Consider the following 20,820-nt stretch of genomic DNA (forward strand, 5'->3'; position numbering starts at 1 on the left):
CTCTCACTTTCACAGCTTAGTGGGGCTGTGTGACTAGTTCTTCCTAAAGTAATGAGAAATGATACGTATAAGATTTTTTTCCTCCCATCTGCTGAATGCAGTGGATTGTAAACACCTGGTCTGTGGAGAAGCCATGAGACAGAAGGAACCTGAGTTCTGTCACTTTGGTGGGCCCCAGTGAACCATGTTTCCATTATGTTGATGCTTGTGCCCTCTGCTCGAATCTGGGCTGTCCCTGTGACATGGTTTACCAGTAGAAGGCAGCACAAGTGACACTGTGCTAAACTTTAAGAAGGCCTGAGTGTTTGCATTTTGGTACTGTTAGAAGCTAAATCACCGTGTAAGAAGTATGACTACTTCAAGACTCTGATGTGGTGAGGAAGCCCAAACAGCTGCATTAAAGAGAACTGAAGCTGTGCTTCCAGTCAGCAGCTGATACAATCTGTATCTCGTGGCAGTGAAGCCGTTTGGACTTTTAGCTGTTTCAGTTTCCCATATACATATGAAAGTTGTGATAAATAATGAAAATTTTTGTTTTCAGCCGGTACATCTGGGATGATTTGTTGGGCCACAATAGGTAACAAACTGTTCTTGGATGATGGTGCCTCAGAAAGACATCCATTCTGCAGTAGCACCTGTGTGGGACTGTTACCTAAGTAAAACTGAGTCTTACATTAAGCTTTCCATATTGGTTTGTTACAACAGCTGATGTTGCTATAACTAATTTATAAAGCATCAAGACTGTGATGAGAATACTTGTCTAGTGGTAAATGACAAAGTCTCTCATGTAGGTATAATCACATTATTTGTTTAGAATTCACATTATGCATGTACTCTGTGGAGATAGTCACCTGCCGATGACTTGAAGGTGAGGGAAGACATACTCCCAGTGGACAAAGAGGAAATAGTGATTTCATGAAGAGAAAAAGTCACCCAAGTGTGGTAGAATATCTGTGCTTGAATTTGAATAGATCCTGAATAGTTTTATGAAAATTTATTCATCTTCAGAAGCTGTTTTGGAAGATGTTATATAGATAGGGAAGGAAAGAAAAGGGGAAGAAGGTGAGTAGGAGAAAGAGCAAGAGGGAGAAATTGAGAGAGTAATAAAAATTGTGTAGACTCCCTTCATAGAACTTAGATTCTAGAGGAGGAGTTGGTGGTGAATAGGCAAGTAGACAATGCTATGAAGAAAACTGAAGTAGATAAGGGAGAGTGTGTGTGTGTGAGTATTGTTTTAAATGGAAAGGTCAGGGTAACCAACTCTGAAGGAAGTGAGGGGATGATGAGATAAATGAAGTTTCAGGAGAAGAGGTTTCGAGGCAAAGAACTGAAATGGAGAAGCCCTGAGGCAGAATTGAGTTCTGGGTGTTTGAGAACTAGCAAGAGGGCCAGGGGCTAAAGTAGAGGGAGTGTGTGATACAGGGATGGAGAAAGGCAGGGCTATATCCTGAATAGTCTTATAGGCCAAGGAAAGGGTTTGAATTTATTCTGTGGGTAATGAGAATTCATTGGGTTTTGAACATGGACATAACACAATCTGATTTGCCTTCAAAACAGGTAACTAACACTGTTGTGTGAACAAACAGGAGAGGGGATACTGGAATTGAGTTCAATTATTAGTTAAGAGGCTGTTGCCCTGGGAAGAGGTGATGGTGGCTTGGACAAGGGAGATAGGGTAGAAGTCATCATATTTGAGATAGATTATGAAGCTAATGATGCAGGATTTCTGATGGATTGTACATGGGATATGAAAGAAATGAGTTAAGGATGAATTCTTGACTTTTTGCTATAAGCAGCTGCTCATCACTGGGGGGTGATGAGATTTCCAGAAAAATTCGTCAACTAAGGGAAGATCAGATTTGGGGAGTATCTGTGAAAAATCTGATTATAAATGGTTTATTGGAATGACACATAAATTACTTTCTTGTTTTTTTTTTAATTTTTAAAAATATTTTGAAGACTTAGAACTTTTTTTTTTTAAGATTTTATTTATTTATTTGTCAGAGAGAGAGAAGCGAGAGCAAGCACAGGCAGACAGAGTGGCAGGCAGAGGCAGAGGGAGAAGCCGGCTCCCCGCCAAGCAAGGAGCCCGATGTGGGACTCGATCCCAGGACGCTGGGATCATGACCTGAGCCGAAGGCAGCCGCTTAACCAACTGAGCCACACAAGCATCCCAAGATTTAGAATGTTTTGAGAGAGTGAGCATGTGTGTGGGGAAAGGCAAAGAGAGGGAGAGAGAGAATCTCAAGCAGACTCCCTATTTAGCACAGAGCCCCATGTAGGGTAATCTCACTACTCTGACATCATGACCTGAGCTGAAGCCAAGAGCTGGCTACTTAACCGACTGAGCCATCCAGATGCCTCTGTTCTTTTTAAATTTTTAAAAGTTTTATTGAGGTAGTACTCCCATTCCATACAATTCATCCATGTAAATTATACAATTCCTTTTTTTTTTTAGTAGATTCACCAATTGTTTAACTGTCATCATTATCAATTTTAGGTAACTTTCATCAACCCCAAAAGGAAATCTTGTACTCACTGGCACTGCTCCCTCTGGCACTGGCCTTGGGCGACCAGTAGCTTGTCTCTCTAGATTTCTGTATCTATAGATTTGTCTGTTCTGGGCATATAAATGGGATTATACAGTAATTCAATCAGACACAGTAGTTTTTTGTGCCTGGCTTCTTTGACTTAGAATACTCTTTCCAAATGTCATCCATGTTACAGCATGTTACCACCACTTCATTCCTTTTTAATGGCCAAATAATATGCCCTGTTGTATGGATGTACCAATATTGTCTTTCATCATTTTGGGGGCTTTTGAATTGTTTCTGCTTTCTGGCTGTTTTAAATATTATTTCTATGAATATTTGTGTACAGGTTTTTGTGTGGATGTCTTTTTATTTCTCTTGGGTATATACCAAAGAATGGAATTGCATGGTCATATGGTAACTTTTAAGTTTAGTCTTTTGAAGAGTTGCCAAATGGTTTTCCAAAGTGACCACACCATTTTGCATTCCTTTCAGCAATGTACCAGGATTGCATTTTCTCCACATCATCACCAACACTTGTTTGGACTTACCTTTTTCTTTTTTTAATTTTTTTTTTTTTTTTGAAGATTTTATTTATTTGTCAGAGAGAGAGAGGGAGAGAGAGCGAGCACAGGCAGACGGAATGGCAGGCGGAGGCAGAGGGAGAAGCAGGCTCCCCGCCAAGCAAGGAGCCTGATGTGGGACTTGATCCTAGGATGCTGGGATCATGACCTGAGCCGAAGGCAGCTGCTTAACCAACTGAGCCACCCAGGCGTCCCTGGACTTATCTTTATTATTTTAGGCTGTGTGTATGAAGTGTCATGGCATTGACATTTTCAGTTGTATTTCCTTAATGGCTAAGGATGTCCAGCATCTTTTCATGTGTGTATTGGCCACTCGTATGTCTTCTTTGGGAAAATGTCTGTTTGATCCTTTGCTCATTTTTATTTATTTATTTATTTTGTTTTGTTTTGTTTTTAAAGATTTTATTTATTTATTTGACAGAGATCACAAGTAGACAGAGAGGCAGGCAGAGAGAGAGGAGAAAGCAGGCTCCCCGCAGAGCAGAGAGCCCGATGTGGGGCTCCATCCCAGGACGCTGGGATCATGACCTGAGCCGAAGGCAGAGGCTTTAACCCACTGAGCCACCCAGGCGCCCCCCTTTGCTCATTTTTAATTTGGACTTTTTTTCCCCCTCCACTTTTCTCCCCCTACCTTTATTGTGGTTTAACTGACATTAAAAAAAAAAAATTGCCCATATTTAAAATTTAGTTTGTTGTGTTTTGGCATAGGTTTACAGCTGTGAAACTATTACCACAATCAAGATAATGAAATAACCATTATCCCCGAAAGTTTCTCTTGCTTCCTGTAACCATTCCTCCTCCCACTATGAATCCCCAAGCAAACACTTTTCTGCTGTCTGTTACTATAGAATAGCTTGTTTTTCTGGAATTTTATAAGATGTGATCATTACAGTGTATACATTTTTGTTTGTTTTAGCCTGGGTTCTCACTCACCTCAATTATTTCAAGAGTCACATATCATAAAATAAAATTCACCCTGTTACAGATTAATTTTTACTTTATTGGTTTAAGAACACTTAACATTGGGGCACCTGGGTGGCTCAGTGGGTTAAAGCCTCTGAGGTCATGATCCCAGGGTCCTAGGATAGAGCCCTGCATGGGACTCTGCTCAGCAGGGAGCCTGCTTCCTCCTCTCTCCCTGCCTGCCTCTCTGCCTACTTGTGATCTGTCTGTCAAATAAATAAATAAAATCTTCAACAAAAACAAAAACACACCAAAGATCTACTCTTAACAGATTTTTAAGTGTAGAATACAGTATAGAATAACAGTTGACAAACTATGGAAATAATATTATACAGCAGATTACATAGAATTTACTAATCTTGCATTAATGAAGCTTTAAACCCATTGATTGGCAACTTCTGATTTCCATCTCCCTTGCCTTTGGTGAACACAGTTCTATTTTCTGCTTCTTTGAGTTTCACTAATTTAGATACCTTACATGGTTGGAATCGTACAGTATTTGTACTTCTGTGGCTGGCTTATTTAACTTAGCATAATGTCCTCAGGGTTCATCCATTTTGTCACGTATTGCAAGATTTATTTTTTAAATGACTGAATATTATTCCATTGTATGTGTGTATCACGTTGTCTTCATTCATTCATCCATCAGTGGGATATTTAGGTTGTCATAACATCTTGGCTATTGTGAATAATGCTGCAGTGAACATGGGATTGCTGATATCTGAGACCTGATTTCAGTTCTTGGATAATACCCAAAAGTGGGATTGCTATATGATATGGTAGTTCTGTTTTTGATTTTTTTTTTAAAAGATTTTATTTATTTATTTGACAGGCAGAGATCACAAGTAGGTGGAGAGGCAGGCAGAGAGAGAGGAGGAAGCAGGCTCCTAGCTGAGCAAAGAGCCCAATGCGGGGCTTGAACCCACATGATCCCGGGGATCATGACCTGAGCCGAAGGCAGAGGCTTTAACCCACTGAGCCACCCAGGCGCCCCTATTTTTGATTTTTTGAGAAACTTCCATACTGTTTTCCATAGTGGCTCTACCATTTTGTATTTCCACCAACAGTGTACAAGGGTTCCAGTTTTCCATATCCTCATGAACACTTGTTATCTTTGTTTTGTTTTGTTTTAGTAATAGTCATCCTGATAGGTGTGAAGTGATATTTTGTTGTTTTGATTTGCATATCCCCATTGGTTGGTGACATTGAACATTTTTTATATACCTGTCAGCCATTTGTATGTCGTTTTTGGAGAAATACGTATTTAAAATTGGGTTTTGTCTTTTTATTATTGAGTTATAAGCATTCTTTATATATTTTAGGTACAAGTCTCTTGGAGATATAATTTGGAAATACTTTCTCCTATGTATTTTTATTTATTTATTTTTAAAGATTTTCAAAATCTTTTTTTAAAGATTTATTTATTTGATTGACAGACACACACACACACACACGGAACATAAGCAGGGGGAGTGGGAGAGGGAGAAGCAGGATTCCTGCTGAGCATGGAGCCTGATATGGGCCTTGAGCTCAGGACCCTCAGAGCATGACCTGAGCAGAAGGCAGACACTTAACGACTGAGCCACCCAGGCACCCTATTTTTAGGATTTTATTTATTTGACAGAGAGAGAGAGTGCGCACACAGGCCGGGGGAGCAGCAGAGGGAGAAGAAGAAGCAGGCTCCCGAGTAAGCAGGGACCCCGATGTGGGGGCTCAATCCCAGAACCCTGGGATCATGACCTGAGCTGAAGGCAGACATTTAACTAATTGAGCCACCCAGGCGTATTCCTATTTTCTTCCATTTTATAGGTTGTTTTTTCACTATCTTGATCATGTCCTTTGAAGCACAGAATTTTAAAATTTTGATGAAATCCAGTTTATTTTCTTTATTGATTTTGATATTTATCTGAGAAAGCTTTGTCTAATCCAAGGTGATAAAGATTTACTGCTGTGTTTTCTTCTAAGAGTTTTATAGTGTTAGGTCTTATATTTAGGTTGACAACCACTTGCAGTTAATCTTTGTATATGGTGTGAGGAAGGGAGTCCAGCATTGTTTTTTCCCTCTAGGTGACTATCTTGTCTCAGAACTATTCAGTGAAAAGACTGTTGTTTTTCTGTAGAATTGCCTTGGAACCCCTGTCAAAAATCAGTTAACCATAAATAAGAGGTTTTGTTTTTGGACCCTCAGTTGTGTGCCGTTGATCTTTGTAACTGTTCCAATATGTATGGAAGTATGGTATGCCAGTACCGTAATGTTTTGATGACTGTAGCTTCATAAGTTTTAAAGTGGCAAATGTGAGTCCTTAACCTTTTTCTTTACGATTGTTTTGGCTTTTTTGCAGTCTTTTGCATTTGTGTAAGAATTTTAGGATCACCTTGTCAGTTTCTGTAAAAAGATTTAGTTGAGAATTTTGAATCTTTAAGTCAATTTGGGAAATATCTATACACACACACATACACACATCTTTTTTTTTTTTTTTAAGATTTTAGGGGTGCTTGGGTGGCTCAGTGGGTTAAAGCCTCTGCCTTCAGCTCAGGTCATGATCCCAGGGTCCTGGGATCCAGCCCTGCATGGGCTCTCTGCTCAGCAGGGAGCCTGCTTCCTTCTCTTTCCCTGCCTGCTTCCAATCTCTGTCAAATAAATAAAATCTTAAAAAAAAAAAGAAAATTTTAATTAAAGATTTTATTTATTTGACAGAGTGACAGCAGGAGAGGGAACACAAGCAGGAAGAGTGGGAGAGCGAGAAGCAGGCTTTCCGTTGAACAGGGAGCCTAGGTGTAGGGCTCGATCCCAGGAATCATGACCTGAGCTGATGGCAGATGCTTAATAACTGAGCCACCCAGGTGTCCCTAATTTGGGGAATATATTAATGTCTCATAGTGTTAAATCTTTTGATCCATGAATGTGGATGTCTTTCCATTTATTTAGAAGTTCTTTTATTTCTTTTAACAATGTTTGTAGTTTTTCGTATGCATATAAGTTTTATACTATCTTGTTAAGTTGTAAGAATTTTATTATTAATGCTGTGATAAATGGAATTGTTTTCTTTTTTTTTTTTTTAAAGATTTTATTTATTTATTTGACAGAGACAGAGAGATTATAAGTCGACAGGCAGGCAGAGAGGTGGGGGAAGCAGGCCCCCTTCTCAGCAGAGAGCCTGATGTGGGGCTGAATCTCAGTACCCTGAGATCATGACCTGAGCTGAAGGCAGAGGCTTAACCCACTGAACCACCCAGGTGTTCCTTGTTTTCCTTTTTTTTTTTTTTAAGATTTTATTCATTTGACAGACACAGCAAGAGAGGGAACACAAGCAGGGGGAGTAGGAGAGGGAGAAGCAGGCTCCCGGCTGAGCAGGGAACCCGATGCAGGGCTCGACCCAGGACTCCGGGATCACGACCTGAGCCAAAGGCAGACATTCAACAACTTAGCCACCCAGGCGCCCCCTTGTTTTCCTTTTTTAATGAAAGATTTCATTTTAGGGAGAGAGAGCGTGCATGAATGGGGGAAAGGGTAGAAGCAAAGAGAGGATCTTAAGCAGACTCTGTGCTGACTGTAGAACCTGATGCAGCAGGGCTTGATCTCATGACCCTGAGACCATGACTTGAGCCCAAATCAAGAGTTAGATGCTCAACTGAGCCATTCAGGTACCCCTGGAATTGTTTTCTTGAATTTCATTTTCAGATTGTTCATTGCTGGTGTATAGAAATACAATTGATTTTTGTATATTGATCTTAGCAACCTTGCTAAACTGCCTTTAAGTTTTAGTAATTTTTTAGTGGGTTCCTTAAGATTTTGTATATACAAAAGTATGTATCTATAAATGTAGCTTTGCTTCTTTCTTTTTAGTCTGGCTGCCTTTTATTTCCTTTTCTTGCCAAATTAAAACCTCTAATATAGTGTTGAATAGAAGCAGTGAGCATGAGCAGTTATGTTTTGTTCCTGATCTTAGGAAGAACCATGCAGTCTTTTACCATTAAGTGTGATGTTAGCTGTGAGTTTTTCCTAAGTACTTTTATCAGGTTAGGACATTGAGTATTTTTTATCATGAAAGGTATTGGATTTTGTCAAATGTTTTTTTCTCTGTTGAGCTAATTGTGTGATTTTTGTTACATTCACATTTATGTGTATTCTTCTGTTCTTGATTTTGGAAAAGTCTCATGCATTATAGAAATTAAAGACTAGTGATTATCAACATTTGGATACATGGTAACAACTCTTGAGAGTAGGTGAGATTTCCCAGAGAATATATAGAAGAAGGTGGTCAAAGAGGAAAATTAGAGGATTATAAATAAGTATTCAATATACCATGTGCAGTGCTTAATTTAACTAATTACAGTTAGTAAATTTAATTTAATGAGAACTTCATCTAGGTTAGGTTGTGGTTTTGCTTTACTAGTTAATTGTGCTATTGTCTACAGCTGTTGATGGGTCTGAAGAATGTCTGGTAACATGGGAAGTTTTTGTGCTCTTTATTTGGTATTTCTGTGTACTGATAGAACACTTAAAGTACAGTTGCCCCTTGAACAACACATGTTTGAACTCCATGGGTCTACTATATGTGGGTTTTTTTTTCAATAAATACAGTGCAGTGCTACAAATGTATTATCTCTTAAGACTTTTTTAAGATTTCATTTATTTATTAGAGAGAGCATGAGTGGAGAGAGGAGCAGAGGAGGAGGAACGAACAGGGACAAGCAGATTCTGCACTGAGTATGGAGGCTGACACAAGACTCAATTCCAGGATCCTGAGATCATGGCCTGAGCTGAAAGCAAGAGTCAGATGCTTAACCAAATGAGCTACTCAGGCGCCCCTCCTAGGACTTTCTTAATAACATTTTATTCTCTCTAGCCTGCTGTATTGGGAGACTATAGTATATGATAGATATAACATACAAAATATATGTTAATTGACTGTTATCAGTAAGGCTTCCAGTCAGCAGTAGGGTGTTAGTAGTTAAGTTTTGGGGGTTAAGTTATATGGGGATTTTCAGCTGCTCAAGAGGTCAGTGCTCCTAACTCCCAAGTTGTTCAATGGTCAACTGTATAAGTTTTTTTTTTTTTTAAAGATTTTTTTTTTTTTTAAATTTATCTATCAGAGAGAGAGAGGGGGAGAGAGCGAGCACAGGCAGACAGAATGGCAGGCAGAGGCAGAGGGAGAAGCAGGCTCCCTGCTGAGCAAGGAGCCCGATGTGGGACTCGATCCCAGGACGCTGGGATCATGACCTGAGCCGAAGGCAGCTGCTTAACCAACTGAGCCACCCAGGCGTCCCATCAACTGTATAAGTTTTTAAATAAAGGAAGAGAATCAGCATCTTATTTTGCAGTGAATATATACATGACAAATAAATGTAGAAAAACTTGAAACTTTGTGAATACTGTAGTTTCTTAAATTTATCATTTTAACAATATAAGATGCTGGAATTTACCTCCTCTCTGGTAGAAGAAATGTTTGTGTGGAAAAAAATCAAATTGTGGATTATTTCCATCATGTAATTATTATACTTTCGTAGGGAACCTGGAGCATGTACAATAGGAAACAGCCATAAATCCTCAGACTCTGAATTGAGAATTAGAACTAGATAGTGCTTTCACTTTTCATTTTTGCTTTGTCCTTTGAACTACTAGTGCTTATAAGGTAGTGTCTCTCTCTCTTTTTTTTTTTTTTTTAAAGATTTTATTTATTTATTTGACAGAAAGAGATGACAAGTAAGTAGAGAGGCAGGCAGAGGGAGAGGAAGGGAAGCAGGTTTCCTGCAGGGCAGAAAGCCAAATGTGGGGCTCTATCCTAGGACCCTGAGATCATGACCTGAGCCAAAGGCAGAGGCTTTAAACCAATGAGCCACCCAGGCGCCCCTCTTTTTTGTTCTTTTTTTTTTTTTTTTTTTTTTTTTTAAGAGTTTTTACTTATTTGACAGATCACAAGTAGGCAGAGAGGCAGGCAGGAGAAGAAGGGAAGCAGGCTCCCTGCTGAGCAGAGAGCCCGATTCGGGGCTCGATCCCAGAACCCTGGGATCAGGACCTGAGCCAAAGGCAGAGGCTTTAACCCACAGAGCCACCTGGTGCCCCTAAAGTAATGTCTCTTGGTTTTGTAATTACTACTAGCAGTTACTATGAAAAAGCTGATTTCAAGGTATTAAAAATTAATTATGGTCATAGTAGTTGTTGGTGAGACTACCTGTTAATACTCTTACAAGTAACTTGTTTATATATTTCAGCTTTATTCAGTAAAATTGACAATTAAAATGATACATAATTCAAGTGTATGGCTTGATAATTTGATATATGTATACATTGTGAAATATTCACCAAAATCAAGCTAATTAAAAGAGACTGCTGCACAGTTACCATTTTCTTTTTTTTTTTTTTGTAGAGATAACACTGAATATTTACCTTCTTAGTAAACTTCAAGTATATAACATTTTTTAAAAAAGATTTTATTTATTTATTTGACAGACAGAGATCACAAGTAGGCACAGAGGCAGCCAGACAGAGGAGAGGGGGAAGCAGGCTCCCTGCTGAGCAGAGAGCCCAGTGCGGGGCATGATCCCCAGGACCCTGGGATCATGACCTGAGCCAAGGCAGCAGCTTAATCCACTGAGCCACCCAGGCGCCCCTATAAGATGTTTTAAACCGTAGAAATATCCTAGCTGAATGTCAGCATTTAAGATCTAAGCAATGAGAATTACCTATTCTAAGCTTAAATTAGTTGAGAGTCTTGGAGACTATTGCAGAAAGTTACTGCAATTATCCCAATTTAGTCATGGATAATCCAAATTATTTGGTTCAGCTAAAAAAGATCTTGTTATATTGACCAAGTCATCAAATGGTATGATTGGTAAAAGTCCATTTGTGAGATGTTTGTTACCTGAAATTTTATGTCTTCCTTGAACTGCATTATTACAATTATCTGAAATCATATGAATAATCGAAGAACAATAAATAGGTTTTTTTTTAATTTGAGGCACAAAAAGAGTAGAATATTGACTGATTAACTATGAACTATTTCTAAAGTTAATAGTGAGTGGGATGCCCCATCGTGATGCCCACAACTTATATACTGTCTTATAATGTGTTAAAGGAGCTAGCACATCTAATTGGAGGGTCAGAACATAAATCAGCATTCTTAAAAAGACAAATCAACATAGCTGTGTAATAGAAGAGGCATATTTAGTGACTGTAAGTTATTTCTTCTGTTTAAGTATTCAAGATATTTTTTTAAAAATACATGTACAGCAAAAAGATTGTTGACTTAGCCATTTCTAAGAAATGTTTCCGTTTAGTCACTTTTCTAAAAATTTTTATTTATTTATTTGAGGTAGAGAAAAAGAGCAAGAGGGAGCAAGCATGAGGTAGGGATTGGGCAGAGGAAGAGAGAGAAAAGGACCCCCTTCTGAGCAGAGAGCAGGTTGTTGGGGCTGGATTCCAGGATCCTGTCATCATTACCTGAGCCAAAGGCAGATGCTTAACTGGCTGAGCTGCCCAAGTGCCTCTGTTTCCATTTAGTTCCATTCTGTGGTCCTTAAAAATCTGGAAGACTGACTTCTTTCTTTGCCATCATGGAGTAGATAAAAATGAGACTACTCACTAGAGAAAAATGGATAGATGGTTATTTAGGTACTGAAGTTGTGATGAGGTACTTCACGCATTTTACACTATATACAGTCATCACATACACTAAAAACAGTCATCCCATACACTTTTTTAGTTTTAAAATGTAATAGGTGATGAGTTTTGAAGTTGTGCAAGTCTGTAGATAGCAATGCATATTCTAGTATATACTTAAAAAATGGTAATAGTGACTTCTATTAGAACGATCCTGTGACAAAACACATAGATAGTTCTATCATCATCACATGTATACATTGTGAAGTTATGTGTAACAGCAGCTTGGAAGCATTTTATATTATGAAATTGATACATTTCTTTAACACTCTTAAGGTAAGAAAAACTTAACTAGATTGTTAATGTATGTTCTTTAAACATATATACATGTATGGCCTTTTAATGTGAAAAATTACTGGGTTTCTTTTTTCATGACTGCAGGAAGCATATGTGCCTCATTTCTTACCCAAAGCTACCAACTGCCAGTTCTTGATACAATGTTTGTAAGAAAGAAATACAGAGGCAAAGATTTTGGGCTTCATATGCTGGAGGACTTTGTTGATTCCTTTACAGAGGATGCTCTTGGCTTGCGGTATCCACTCTCCTCTCTCATGTACACAGGTAAATTAAGTTTAAAAATGTTAAACTTGTTTCATTGTTCCTTTTAAGTTGTTTCTGAGGAATACTGTAAATGTGCATATATCACTATTAGCTAAATTTGGATTCTTTGGGTCCCTAGGGCTTCATTTTGCAGATGTGTCCCTAGTCTCATGTATATGGCAGTTTTTTGAGGTGTGATGGCTTTTTTAAAAAGTTGACTTATAATTCATACACCATCAAATTCACCCTCTTAAAGTGTACAGTTCAGTGATTTTTATTATATTCGTAGCCGTGTACCCATAACCAGTATCTAATTCCAGAACATGCTCATTACCCCAAAAAGAATCCCTGCACCAACTAGGAGTCACTCTTCATTCCCCCACTCCTTCATCCCCTAGCAACCACCAGTCTGTTTTCTTCTGTATGGATTTACCTGTCCTCGATATTTCATATAAATATAATCATGTGATATTATATTATAAGCCCTTTGTATCTAGCTTCTTTTATTTTGCATAAATTTTGTTAAAGTTCATCTGCGTTGTAGCATGAATCAGTGCTTCATTCCTTTTTATTTTTTTAAATTTTATTTATTTATTTTTTAAAAAAAGATTTTATTTATTTATTTGACAGACAGAGCTCACAAGTAGGCAGAGAGGCATGCAGAGAGAGAGGAGGAAGCAGGCTCTCTGTGGAGCAGAGAGCCTGATGTGGGGCTCAATCCCGGAACCCTGGGATCATGACGTCTGTCTAAGCAGAGGCTTAACCCACTGAACCACTCAGGCGCCCTGCTTCATTCCTTTTTATGGATGAATAATATTCTCTTTTATGGATATGCTGCATTTTGTTTATCCATCATCAGTTGATGGACTTTTGGGTTGTTTCCACTTTCTAGCTATTAACGAATAATGCTGCTGTGAACATTTGTATAGTTTTTGTATGGCTATTTCTCTGCAGTTAGTTGTGGATGGAATTGCTGGGTCATATGGTGACTCTATATTTAACATTATGAAGAACTCCAAACTATTTTCTAAAGCACATTTACCATTTTACATTCCCATAAGTAGTGGATGAAAGTTACCATTTATATTGTCACCAACACTTGTTACTCTCTTTCTGTTTTTAAAATTTTTATTTTATTTTCATTTTATTTATTTATTTTTATTGATTTATAATGTATTATTTCTTTCAGGGGTACAGTTACTATCTTTTTGATTATAGCCATTCTTGTGGGTGTAAAGTGGCATCTTATTATATAGGTTTGATTTGCATTTCATGTTGAGCATCTTTTCATATGGTAGTTGGCCATTTCTGTATTTTGGGGGAAATGTATATTTACGTCCTTTGACCATTTCTTTTTTGGGTTCTCTGTTTTGGTAGCTTTTAAAATTAAATAAAAGGGGCGCCTGGGTGGCTCAGTGGGTTAAAGCCTCTGCCTTTAGCTCAGGTCATGATCCCAGGGTCCTGGGATCGAGCTCTACATCGGGCTCTCTGCTCAGCAGGGAGCCTGTTTCCCTCTCTCTCTCTCTGCCTGCCTCTCTGCCTACTTGTCATCTCTGTCAAATGAATAAATAAAATCTTTTTAAAAAATTAAATAATTTCAGACGTATAAAATGATGTAAAGAATAAGACAACAAAAACTCATGTACCATTCAGCATGTGCCATCCATGAGAAATGGATCATTGCTAGTCCATTTGTACACCTACCCAATTAACTCACTTCCTTCCCTGAAATAGGCACCACCTCATTTTGGCATTATTTTCCCCATGTATTTCTTAGACTTTTTGTTTTCGAGAGAGGGTGAGAGAGAGAGAAAAAGGAGAGAAAGAAAGTGTATACACAAGCACGTGCATGAGGGATTGGGGCTGAGAGGAGAGAGAGAACCTTAAGCAGACTCCATGCCCAGTGCAGATGCTGATGCGGGGCTGATCTCACTACCCTGAGATCATGACCTGAGCCAAAACCAGGAGTTGGGCACTTAACCTACTGAGCCACCCAGGTGTCCCTCTTAGACTTACAAAGCTTATTTATATATCCTCCATCAGTATGTCCTATTGTTTTTTTTTTTTTTTTTTTTAAAGATTTTATTTATTTGACAGAGAGAAATCACAAGTAGATGGAGAGGCAGGCAGAGAGAGAGAGAGAGAGGGAAGCAGGCTCCCTGCTGAGCAGAGAGCCCGATGCGGGACTCGATCCCAGGACCCTGAGATCATGACCTGAGCCGAAGGCAGCGGCTTAACCCACTGAGCCACCCAGGCGCCCTGTCCTATTGTTTAACATATTTAAAAACTGGGGCTTTGGGTGGCTCAGTTGGTTAAGTGTCTGCCTTTGGCTCAGTCATAATCCCAGCATCCTGGAATGGAGCCCTGTGTCAGGCTTCCTGCTCTGTGGAGCCTGCTTTTCCTCTCCTTCTGCAACCCCTCCCTGCTTGTGTGCTCTCTCTCTCAAATAAATAAATAAAATCTTACAAAGAATTTTATATAAATGATACATACTGTATGAATTCTCCTGCAGTTCGATTTTTATATTTATGAATTCATTCTTGTGGATTCACATAGCTCTATTTATTCATTTTCAGTGCTGTTTAGTATTCCATTGTATGAATATACACTGTGGTGATATTTAAAAACTATTGGTGGTGGGGCGCCTGGGTGGCTTAGTGGGCCTCTGCCTTCAGCTCAGGTCATGATCCCAGGGTCCTGGGATCATCGAGCCCCACATCGGGCTCTCTGCTCAGCAGGGAGCCTGCTCTTCCCCCCCAACCCCCCGCTGCCTGCCTCTCTGCCTACTTGTGATCTTTGCTTGTCAAATAAATAAATAAAATATTTTAAAAAAACTATTGGTGGATTTATATTTGTACTTATAAATGTAACTCCCAAACCACTGCTTTTCTCTTAATGAAGTGAGATTTAGTCCTAGAAGGTAATTTACTTGGAAGCTTTATTAAAACATAATTTACCATTGATTTTCATCTAACTAGAGATCTTTATTTCCACTGAAAATATGGTTTTGTTCTTAGTTTACTCCCCCTTTTTAATATCAGAAATCCAGCAAACAAGAACCAAGTGTTGCATGCCCATCTTGAATCATAGTTTCTGTGTAGACCCATACATGAGAATGGAATGAATCCTTTATACAACTGGATAATCTGAAAATAGATTTCCCCTTAAAATCTGATTATAGTTTTACTGAATTTGGGAAGGAATGTAACACACCCACTGTAGGCAGATCTCAGTACTTACTGTTTTCTGGGGTGCCTGGATGGCTCAGTCGGTTGGTCAGCTGCCTTTGGTTTGATCAGGATCCCAGGGTGCTGGGATTGAGCCCCATGTCAGGCTCCCTGCTCAGTGGGGAGTCTATTTCTCCCTCTGCTTGTGTGGGCTCTCTCTCTCAAATAAATAAATAAAATCTTTAAAAAAAAAATACTCTTTTCTAATTCTTTTTTTTTAAAAAGATTTTATTTATTTGACAGAAAGAGATCACAAGTAGGCAGAGGCAGGCAGAGAGAGAGGAGAGGGGGAAGCAGGCTCCCTGCCTAACAGAGAGCCTGATGTGGGGCTCAATACCAGGACCCTGAGATCATGACCCGAGCCAAAGGCAGAGGCTTAACCCACTGAGCCACGCAGGCACCCCCTCTTTTCTAATTCTAATGACAAATTGAATACCAAGTGAATTACAGGTGTATATCTATTTTTACATAGTCTAAGTGGGCTTTAGCTCAATTTATCCTTCTGTTTAGGCAGGAGGTTGCCTGATAATGTTCTATTGATTTCATTTGCATAATGTTTATGAATGTAGTGTGAAAATAAAGGAATATACTGAAAATAGAAAATTTTAGACTATCTGGCATCTCTATTTTCTGTTTCGTGCTCTTCTTTCTGTCTTGTACAATACTTACTATATTTGAAGAACTTGGATTTCCATTTGATTTCCTCTTACAACTTAATTAGTAGTTCCTTATGGCTGCTAGATGCTTAGTATTCTTTGATGACCTTTGCTTGTTTCCATGAATATTTTTAATGATCCAGGAAAGATTATAGTGTTGTACGTTGTAAGCTTTAGAAAGAGAATTTGTTTATTCCACAAATAGGTAGTGCATGCTAAGTATGGATGGGGTTGGCCTCACGGTTGAGTAGATGATTAGGTACCTATGAAAAGTTGATTTACACAGTACTATCGCGTACCCATACCTAAACACATGGGATGAATAAGGTCTCATGAATCTTACCCATTTGGCATTTATCCTGGTGTCCCATATGAGGTGCAGTTCCAGTTTTATTTTACCTGACAGGTATAAGATTGCTCTAGTATTATTTGTTGAATAATTTATCTTCTGCACTGATTTGCATTAATATCTATATCAGTTCAGCAAACAGTGGTCACTGATGTGCTAACTCTTTTTGTAAAAAAATAAGTTTTATTGGAACACAGCTTGTGTTCATTCATTTACATGTTGTCTATGGCTTCTTTTGTGCTAAAATGTTATAGTTGGTTAGCTATGACAGTGCCTATATGGTCTGTAAGTCTAAACTACTTATTGTCTGCCCCTTTAAGGAAAAGTATCCTAACTCTTAATCTAAATCATATGTTAAATTTGTATATGTATATGTTTGTGTGTGTATATATATATATTTTTTTTTTAAGATTTTATTCATTCGAGAGGGAGAGAAAGTGAGCATGCAAGCTCAGGAGCAACTTGGGGGCGCTGGTGATGGGGGGGGGCGGGGAGGGAGAAGCAGACTCCCTACTGAGCATGGAGCCCAATGCAGGGCTTGTCTCAGGACCCCGGGATCATGACCTGAGTCAAAGGCAGATGTTTAATCAACTGAGCCATCCAGACACCCCTGTTTCTGTATATTTCTTATCTCCTTATTTTTTCTATTAATCTTTTAAGTTCCAGTACTTTGCTCTTCTATTTATTTTAGCATTTGGTTATTTAAAAGGACTAGTCTTCTCCCCCATTTCATATTTCTGACCTTACTTGTTTTCCTGTATAGACTTCAGAACCCACTTACTAGATTAAAAAAAATTTTGTTGGAATTTTATTGGGATTACTTTTAAACTTACATATTAGCCCCTAGTAAAATGTAAGACCCACCAAAAAACTATTAGAACAAGTAGGAGTGCTTCAGTCAGTGAAGTATGTGACTCTTGATACCAGCGTTGAAAGTTTGGGCCCCATATTGGGTCTAGAGACAATTTAAAAATAAAATCTCAAAAAAAAAAAATCTTTTAGAACTGATAAATGGATTCAGGGATGCCTGGGTGGCTCAGTTGATTAAGTGTGTGCCTTTGGCCCAGGTCATGATCTCAGGGTCCTGGGATGGAGTCCCACATTGAGCTCCTTACTTTCGGGGAGTCTTCTTGTCTTCTGCGCTTCCTCCTGCTTGTTCTCTCTCTCTCTCTCTCTCACTCTGTGTCTCTCTCTCAAATTAAAATAGATTAAAAAAAAAAAGAACTGATATGGTTTCAGTAAAGTTGTAGGATGCAGAATCAATATGCGGATATCCATTTCATGTCTGTACACTAACAATGAGGCAGCACAAAGAGCAGTTAAAAAAACCAATTCCATATACAATCACACCACAAATAATAAAATACCGAGGAATAAACCTGACCAAAGAGGTGAAAAAGATCCATCCTCTGAAAACTGTAAGACACTGATGAAAGAAATTGAAGATGACACAGAGAAATGGAAAAGACATTTGATGCTCATGGACTGGAAGAACAAATATGTTAAAAATGTCCATACTACCTAAAGTAATCTATAGATTTAAATGCAATTCCTATCAAAATATCAACAGCATTTTTCACAGGACTAAAACAATCTGAAAAGTTGTATGGAATCACAAAAGACCTCAAAAGGCCAAAGCAACCTTGAAAAAGAAAAAAAAAATGGAGGTATCACAATTCCAGACCTCAAGTTACATTGCAAAGCTATAATAATCCAACCCCCCACCCCCCAAAAAAACAAAGCTGTAATAATCCAAACAATATGGTACTAGCACAACAGTAAGACACATAGATCAGTGAACAGAATAGAAAGCCTGGACATAAACCTAATCTTTGACAAAGATGAAGACAAAGGAGGCAAGAATATGTAAAGGGGAAAAAAAGTAATTGCTTCAACAAATAGGATTGGGAAATTTGGACAGCAACATGCAAAGGAATGAAACTGTACCACTTTTGTACACTGTATACCCCAAATGGATCAGGGACCTAAATGTGAGGCCTGAAACCACAGAAATCCTAGAAGAGAACATAGGAAGTAGTTTCTCTGACATTGGTTTTAGCAACATCCTTCTAGATTTGTCTCCTGAGGCAGTGGAAACAAAAGCAAGAATAAACTATTGGGACTACATCAAAATAAAAAGCTGCACAGCGAAGGACACAGCCAACAAACTAAAAGAAAACCTACAGAATGGGAGAAGATATTTTCAAATGACATATCCTATAAAGGGTTAGTATCCAAAATATATAAAGAACTTTCACAACTTAACACACAGAAAACACAATGCAGTTAAAAACGGGCAAAGGATGTGAACAGACATTTCTCCATAGAAGACCTACAGTTGGCCCATGGACATATGAAAAGATGCTGAACATCACTCATCATCAGAGAAATGAGAATCAAAACCACAATGAGGTGTCAACCTCACACCTGTCAGAGTGGCTAAAATAAAAAACTCAAGAAACTGTTGTTGGCAAGGATGTAGAGAAAAAGTAACCCGCTTGCATTGTTGGTGGGAGTGCAGACTGGTACAGCCACGGTGGGAAACTGTATGGAGGTTCCTCAAAAAATTAAAAATAAAACTACCTGGCTGAAAGCAAAAAGGTAAACTAAATAATGCTTTATAGGGTTTATGGACATAGATCTCAGTATGAAACTGTGGACTGGAAGGATATACACCAACTTTAGGGTCATAGTTACCTCTGGGGAGAAAAGGAGAAAGGGGAATGGGGTTAGTGAGGGGTCCAAAGAGAACATCAGCTGTATCTACCAGGTTTCATTTAGTTCTACCTAAAACTAAGTAAAAACGATACTGCAAAATTTTAGTACTATTAATCTGATTGATGGATATACGGACACTATGATACTATTCTCTCGTTTTTTTTCCTGTATGTATAAGCATATAAAACATGTTTCTCATGTTTTTTGGTTTTAGTTTCCATACATATTTAAAAGGGAGAAGCTGGAGAAAACAAGCACAATAGGCCACAACGTTGAGTTACTTGTCTGAATTTAATGACTAAAATAGTAAGGAATGCCTTCCATAGTCAGTATGAGGTTTAAAAGGAGCACTTGAGAAAAGGTGACTAGAGCTCCCACTTCAGATTTGTCTGTCCCACAAGAAGGAACTTCTCCCAGCTAAGCAGCATGAACTATTCCTTAACCAGTTGTGGAGACTTCTGCTTACAGACATTGAATGCACAGCACTAAGACATTTACCCTTGTGATGAAATTCTTTTAAAGCCTAAGCTATATGGACCCTTCACTTCTCTACAGATATTTTTCTGGGCTAAATGTCTCCCAACTATTTTAATGTTCTTTGCCTCATAGAACCTTTTTTTCATAGCCATTTATTGAGCACATTCATTCCATGCAAAGAACTAGACAGTGCTGTCACAGAAGAAGAGATATTCATGAAATCTATGCACAAGGAACTCGCAGTCTAAACTGGTATTAAAATGAAAACCTAAAGAAATAGATTGTAAAGTAGAACATACTTTAAGGAGCTTAAGAGCACTACAGGTAAAGCACCACAGGATTTAAAGGAGGACAGATGTACTTATGTTGGTAGAGATCACGAAAGGCTTTCAGTCTTGGCCCTAAGAAAGAAGCAGATTGTCGAAAACTCAAGAAAATTAATCCTAGACAAAATGAATACATAAGTAAATAAGTATCTTTCTTGTATATGACCACTAGTTAGAAGAAATAATGTTTAAGAGAACACAGTATTAATTATGGTAACAAAAGATAAAGTTCTTAAATGTATATATTTTTCCTATGTTAATTCTAAGAACTCTATGGAGAATATGTAAATGCTAACTGATTTGAACAGAATCATACAGCTGTACATATTATACAGTTATAATATTGTTGGACAGAAAAAAAGATAATGATGTCAATTTTCTGTAAGCTAATTTGTGAGAGGTTTTTTTTTTTTACTTTTTAAAAAACTTTCTAGTATAGCTATTTTAGGTGTACAATCTAGTGATTCAGCAGTTGCATGTATTAGTCAGTCAGTGATCATGAACATAAGTATACTCTTAAATCATTTTTATTTTTAAAGATTTTATTTTTATGTGATCTCCATGTACAGTATGGGGTTTGAACTGAAACCCTGAGACGAACAGTCACATGCTCTACTGACTGAGCTAGCCAGGCGTTCCAAGATAACTGTGCTCTTAATCTCCTTCACCTATTTTGCCCATTCCCCTCACCCACCCACCTCCCTTCTGGTAACCTTCTGTCTGATCTTTATACTTAAGGGTCTATTTTTGTTTTTTTTTTTCCCCTTTGTTTCCTTAAATTCCATA

At 38.3% G+C, this 20,820-nt stretch overlaps 1 protein-coding gene across 4 annotated transcripts in view; it reads left to right on the forward strand.

Moving 5' to 3' along the window:
* FAM169A (family with sequence similarity 169 member A) overlaps positions 1-20,820 on the forward strand; it is a 77,423-nt gene that overhangs the window by 36,688 nt on the left and 19,915 nt on the right. For all 4 annotated transcript variants that reach the window (XM_032335961.1, XM_032335964.1, XM_032335963.1 and 1 more), the window contains exon 6: positions 12,123-12,302. In XM_032335961.1, the coding sequence (XP_032191852.1) occupies positions 12,123-12,302 (180 nt within the window). The remainder of the gene's footprint in view (positions 1-12,122; positions 12,303-20,820) is intronic.

This window comes from Mustela erminea, chromosome 3, assembly GCF_009829155.1.
Source record: "Mustela erminea isolate mMusErm1 chromosome 3, mMusErm1.Pri, whole genome shotgun sequence".
Classification (NCBI taxonomy): Eukaryota; Metazoa; Chordata; class Mammalia; order Carnivora; family Mustelidae; genus Mustela; species Mustela erminea.